Below are 6,584 nucleotides of genomic sequence, written 5' to 3'. Positions count from 1 at the left end.
CGCACATAGATTAAACAATAATTATGGACTGTAACTATGTTGTAACCAGATTTCCACATATGACAATCCATGAACTTTAATTGGATTGACACCATGCTGGCACAAACATTGTGTGTTATTCTGTATTTTATAAAAAGGCAGAATAAGGCAGATTAGTATATCAAGCCTATGCTATAACCTAGCCTATGCCTATGTAATCTGACCAATCACATTCCTCCATTGATTTTACAGTCACCTCACACATGGCCATTAACTCTCCTCTGATTCTCCAACCAACTGCCTACACTAAGGACAATTTACAATAGCCAATCAACCTACCAATAACAAATCTCTGGGTGCACAAGAGCAAAATCCACACAGCCACAGCGAGTACGTGCAATCTCCACAAAACAGGACCAAGGTCATGGTTGAACCTAAATTGTTGGAGCTGTCAGATCAATTGCCGTTCCACTGACATGAACATGGGCGACAGTAGTTTTGTAATCACAGTTCCAGTTATATGATTCACTTATATCGTTATTTTTTTAGCTTACATTAAACTTTTAGTTCCATTAGAAAGTCAGGATTACACATCAGAAACAAGAAGAAAAATAATGGAGCCGCTTCAGTTCTACTTCATTTCTGGCCAAGTATTCCAGCAGTGCTGTTAAAGGAGTCATTTACAACAATATGAAGTTGTTTTCTCCAGTAATATTTCACATACAGTATTTACTACCAATCTGGGTTGGAAGTGGAACAGTTCTGATTACAGCTCTTGCTTGAAACAATACTATGGTATTATTTTGTAATCATAGTCCAAATTAAAGGATGTAATTATATCTTTATTTGATTAGGTCATATTAACCTTTCATTTCTATTGGAAAGTCAGGATTACACATTAGAAACAAGAAGAAAAATAATCTCTCTATTCCTCATTCAAAGTTTAGTCACCCAACCTAAGATGTGTAAGCAATTCAATAAATTGTTTCCGACTCATTGGGGAATATCTTTTGCATAGATACGTCCAGTATCATGAGATTATGGCACAGAAACCTCATGCCTATCACGTTCATGCTAACATTGTTTTGCCCTACACTAATCTCTATTGCTAGTATTAATACTATATGCTTCTAGGTCTACCTTATTTAACTATCTGTCTAAACGGCATTTAAACACTGTAATTTCACCAATTTTCCTAGTTGGGATTACCAGATATCAACCACTCTCTGTTTAAGAAACTTACTCCTCCGTTCCCTTTCAAAACTCTTTCCACAAAGATCAGAGCATCAAACCCAGATCATTGGCACTGTAAGGCAGCAACTCTACCACTGCAGCATTTATTTCATTTCTTAAATAATAAAGATAAATAAATAAAGGACTCTTCCTTTAAGTTAAGTATTGACCTAACATTGTAGTGAACTGATATCTGATGAAAAAAAGTTGTATTTAATGTTCAAAAGTGAGAAATTTATTGTTGTCTTTAATGTCACAATATTCATTCAGCAATATTTAATTGTTGCCATGTAATTTAGATAACAGGAATGTTATTATCAAATACAATGTGCAGAAAAGTAAGCTGAATAGCCAAGTCTGTTCAGAACTTTGAAATATTTTTCAAAGTGCTCTCCCATGCATTTGAAATCGGTTTGAGATCAGTATCTGCAGAGTTTATTTGAACGAGCAGTTTTAACACTCACGGCTCATGGTTCAGGTCAGCAAGAAATCCATTGCATGTGCATAAATCTGCTCTTTTGGTTCCCCTTTGTTGCCTCCTGGAGGGAGAAGTTAGCAGTGGTTGAGCTCATTATTTTTTAAAATAATATATACTTGGCTAATGCAAATCCTAAAAAGTGAAAGTGTTTGAAGAAGGATCCCGAACCGAGCTGCCTGACCCATGGAGTTACCCTAGTATTTTGCGTCCTTTTTTGTAAATCAGCATCTGTAGTTCCTTGTTTCCATCTAAGAAATTGTGTTAGGTTGGCTACTACAGCAGAACATACAATGAAGGTAAAATCATTAATGAAGCAATTAGTTCATCTGAAATCACTGCCCTGAAAAACAGCAGCAACAATTGCCCGAGGGTTCCAAAATCTCTGACAATCAAGGCGATTAATCTGTGCAGTAGGAGACGTGGAGAAACTAAGAGAAACATGAGAAATCAGACAGAAGAATGGAAGTCCAAATAAATTATGAAAACATTAAAAGCAATAATGGGGAGAGGTGACATGCTATGGAGAGTGTATTGAGCAGACTGTAAAATTGAAAGACATAGGGGATAGGATAAAGAAGAAAATGTTGGAGAAATAATTTCAGGAATGGTTACCATAATTTTCTTTTCCTTCCTACAAACATTATTCATTTGCCACCCAAAGACTTTACATATTTTAAAATTAGGATATTCACAATTGACAATTATAATATTATTAAACTGATGCCAGGAGACCAATTTGTTTCTAAAGATGAAGACTGCAACAAAACTGCACCCTTTCTGTTTATTGCTTTGGTGGAAAATGTATATGTGATTGTCGATTAGAAAATATTGATGTACAGAGCGATCTGGGTGTTGTACACAAGTTAGTGAAAACAAACACACAGATGAGTGTTAAGAAATATGAAGTAGTTAGGAAGGCAAATGATAGTTAACATAAATGTTTCTTAAAAATTGCAGAGTAAAAAGTAAACTACTGGAGAAACTCAGAAGGTCAGGCTGTATTTGTCGTGGAACCGATGAGCATAGTCTTCATTTCGAGAGCTTTTGAGTAGAGGTGCAAGGATATTTTACTACAACTGTGGGGGGGTGGGGGGGGGGGGGGGGGACTTTGGTGAAACATTACCTCGAGTCTCGTTTGCAGTTTGTAAATGGCAAAATAAGTCTGAAGGGCCAAATGGCCTTCTCGTGCTCTTATTCTTTGTTTCTGCGTCGACTGTGGTTATTTTACTTCTTTAAATTGGTTCTGCTGTTCATGTCTCTTCGTCGATGCTAATTTAAATCTGACCGACACGGTCAATTATCATGCGATTTCCCGCTACTTTGAGGAAGCCAACAACAGGTTCCGGTCTCGATACCAATAGGAAAATGCTTTACAGTTGCACATGGTCATGCACCAAATTCACAAAAGCAGGATTTTGCGTTACAAACGAAAGATTGACATAAACAGAACTAAAGGCGATTAACTAGCTTGTATATTACACTCGGCAAACGAATTAAAATAATCAATAAATGTTATTGCATTGGTTCAGCAAAGCGTAAGTGCATTTTCCGTGGCTTGCAGCGATGCATGTTATCGCCGTGTTATAACGTTTAGTAAATCGCTATGGTTCCCATGTGTTTGTTTTGTGAAATCTAAAAGCGTGATAGAGCTTTCTATATTTTCCTTGACTATTTTCAGACGCGATGTAGCTGTTTCACCAACAGGGTGCGAGGCTGGCTGCGAGCTGCCTGCAACGTACTGGATGTGAAGAGTTTAAGTACGCGTCCAAGAGGCAGATTATGTTACCTTTTGTGATCCGAACTGTTGACATTCTCTGGGGCTATGGGTTGCAGTGATAAAATGTGCCTTATTCACTGTGTAACAGTGCACAAACCCAGCAGACAAATTATCATCCCGTCTGCTTATCAAACTGCCTGCAGGAGAAACAGTCTTTGTCAAACTCCACGTTTGTGTGGTACAGTTTTGTTCTGCTTTCATGAGATTAGCGACCTGTCAGAATGCTTCGCGTTTGGTTAATTTAAATATATCCCATTAATCGACTGTCAGACGCTGACGTGCGACTGTATTTGGATGGTTCTCCAGGGGGAGGTTTAGAAGTAGGCGATTCCAACTTTCAGCGCGACACATTAGCGCTGTTCTCGCTGTATCCCACGAAGAAGCATTTCCCTCCAACTGCAATTCCGAGGGTTATTGCAATGATTTGTTTCACATGTTCTGTTATTTTACGATATAGCGAGGTAGTCGATGCAAGTCGTTGAATCCGGACATTAACAAAAAGAGCGAGGAGTGTTGAACTTGTGTGGAATAAGGTATTGAAACCATGGGGACGGAGCCCAGAAGCCCAGATTCGAGTGAAACAGATTATTCGGACGATCAGGAGCTGGTTGTGAACATCGGCGGGGTCCGCCACGTACTGTATGGGTATGCGGTGAACCGTTACCCGGAGAGTCGGTTGGCAGAACTGATGGACTGCACTGACAACGAAGCCATCTCCTCTCTCTGCGACGACTACGACAAAAGCAAGAGAGAGTTCTACTTCGACCGAGACCCAGACTCCTTCAAGTGTGTGATGGAACTGTACTATTTCGGAGAAATCCACATTAAAAAAGGGATTTGCCCCATTTGTTTCAAAAATGAACTAGACTTCTGGAAGATCGACGTGGACTTTCTGGATGAGTGTTGCAAATGTCACCTGGGTGAGAAGAACGACGAGCTGGAGGAAATTGCCCAACAAGTGAAGCTGATCCTGGCCGACAGGGGGGAATCGGCTGATACCTGTTGGGGCAAAACTGAAAAATTCCTCTGGAAACTGATGGAAAAGCCGGATTCGTCTTGTCCGGCCAGAGTGATTGCCGTCTTATCCTTCCTGTTTATCCTGATCTCCTCCGTGGTGATGTGCATGAGCACCATACCCGAGCTCCAGGTGATGGACGAGGATGGGGACCTGGTGGAGCACCCAGCCATGGACTCAATCGAGACGGCGTGCATCGGTTGGTTCACGGCCGAGTACATCCTCCGGCTGCTCTCGGCGCCCCACAAGCTGAAGTTTGCGCTCGCTTTCATGAACATAATCGACGTGCTGGCCATTCTGCCTTTCTACGTCAGCCTGATCCTCACCACGGTCGGGGCGACCCTGATGGAGTTGACGAATGTGCAGCAAGCCATCCAGGCTCTCCGAATCATGCGGATAGCACGAATCTTTAAACTGGCGAGACACTCCAGCGGTCTCCAGACCCTCACCTACGCGCTGAAAAGGAGCTTTAAGGAACTGGGCTTGTTGCTCATGTACTTGGCAATTGGCATTTTCGTGTTTGCGGCTTTAGGTTACACGATGGAACAAAGCCACCCCGAAACGCTCTTTAAAAGTATACCGCAGTCCTTCTGGTGGGCTATCATCACCATGACCACCGTTGGATATGGGGATATCTACCCAAAGACAACTCTGGGGAAGATCAATGCGGCCGTCAGCTTTCTCTGTGGCATCATAGCCATCGCCTTGCCTATCCACCCTATTATTAATAACTTTGTCAGATATTATAATAAACAGAAAGTATTGGAAACAGCTGCAAAACACGAACTTGAATTAATGGAATTGAATGCCAAAGCCAGAGAGGCCGAAGATTCCAGACGTCAACATATAGATATTGTGATCACCAAAACAAGTAACCTCTCGCTCAATAAGAGTATTAACACTTACAGCGACGCTTTTACTCCACTTTTAGCAGAGGAAAAATTGCATCGAAATAGGCTTCAGAGCTGCAAATGAACTGATAGTTCACTATCGGTACAGACTGGGAAATGTGCAATTTTATTAGGTGTACGGAATGCCAAACGTATCGTCTTATCTCTCGTCAAACACTGAAAAAGCAGACGTTTATGACTGTATGCATGATACAAAAATATAAGATACTGTCATTGTTATTTTCAGTTACAATAAACCACACTTACCATAATGTTCATTTGGCATAGATAATGACATTTTCATTTTTTACATTTTAGAAAAGAGTTGGTCAGTACAAAAGAGAGTTGGGTATATTTTATGGGGTATTTGTAACTTGAATTGTTACATAGAGCCAGGTAAAATAATATTCCCCAGTTGAAGCCTAAGGACAAAACTATTAGAAGTGGTTTAACACTGTGACTTACATTTACAGGTTTTCATAATAAATGATACTGTGCCACAACCTCTTGTATACATGCCACATGTATTATTTCTCATAATTGCGACATGTGAATTGTGGCATTAGTTGATCCTAAACATTTTCATGAGTAATTTGTAATTTCATAATAACATGTCCTTAATACTGTACCAAACAGGGCACAAGCTGCTACAAGAATGAAAAAAAGAATCAAAATAATGGAAACTAAATTAGACCTGAAAAAACCCCAGAACATATGAATGAATTAATAAGTTTATTGGCCAAGTAATCACATACAAGGAATTTGCCTTGTATACAATGTTAATCGAGATTTGAGAAGATAAAGTTGTTATTGATATGTTCTGCCTGTGGCAATGGATCAAAGGTCAAGTGTTTTATTGTCATATATCACTGACATTCTTACTTGCTGCTCAGAAACCCCCCCCAAACAATAACAGTGCAATAATAATAATAACAATAATAATAATAATAATAATAATAATAGTCTATTGTAGTTCATAGCTTATGAGGTTGTAGTGTTTAATAACCTGATGGTTGTTAAACACTACAAAGGTTACCTCATTTTAGAAGAAGGCCAACATAGGCATACACATTTTGGTTTAGACATTTGTAATATTACTTAAATACCCAGAATTACAAAACAAATGCAAAAGAATCAATTTTTATTTGAGTCCATTTTAATACTAGTCAGTAAATAACTATCAAATGGGATCTCAATTTAGCTAGGATAGGA

The 6,584-nt window shown here is 39.4% G+C and overlaps 1 protein-coding gene across 1 annotated transcript; it reads left to right on the top strand.

The window, feature by feature from the left end:
* Positions 1-1,481: 1,481 nt before the first annotated feature.
* On the top strand, positions 1,482-6,067 carry kcnf1 (potassium voltage-gated channel modifier subfamily F member 1). Its single transcript, XM_033021594.1, has one exon. The coding sequence runs from the start codon at positions 4,012-4,014 to the stop codon at positions 5,455-5,457; it is 1,446 nt and encodes a 481-aa protein (XP_032877485.1). The 5' UTR covers positions 1,482-4,011; the 3' UTR covers positions 5,458-6,067.
* The last annotated feature ends 517 nt before the right edge of the window (positions 6,068-6,584 follow it).

The sequence above is a fragment of the Amblyraja radiata genome, chromosome 5, assembly GCF_010909765.2.
Source record: "Amblyraja radiata isolate CabotCenter1 chromosome 5, sAmbRad1.1.pri, whole genome shotgun sequence".
Classification (NCBI taxonomy): Eukaryota; Metazoa; Chordata; class Chondrichthyes; order Rajiformes; family Rajidae; genus Amblyraja; species Amblyraja radiata.
Note: the sequence above shows the minus strand (reverse complement) of the source record. Positions and strands in the feature narration are given on the sequence as shown.

Excerpts from the sequence above, each read along its gene's own strand:
- kcnf1 (XM_033021594.1), top strand. The coding sequence starts at position 4,012 with ATGGGGACGGAGCCCAGAAGCCCAGATTCGAGTGAAACAGATTATTCG.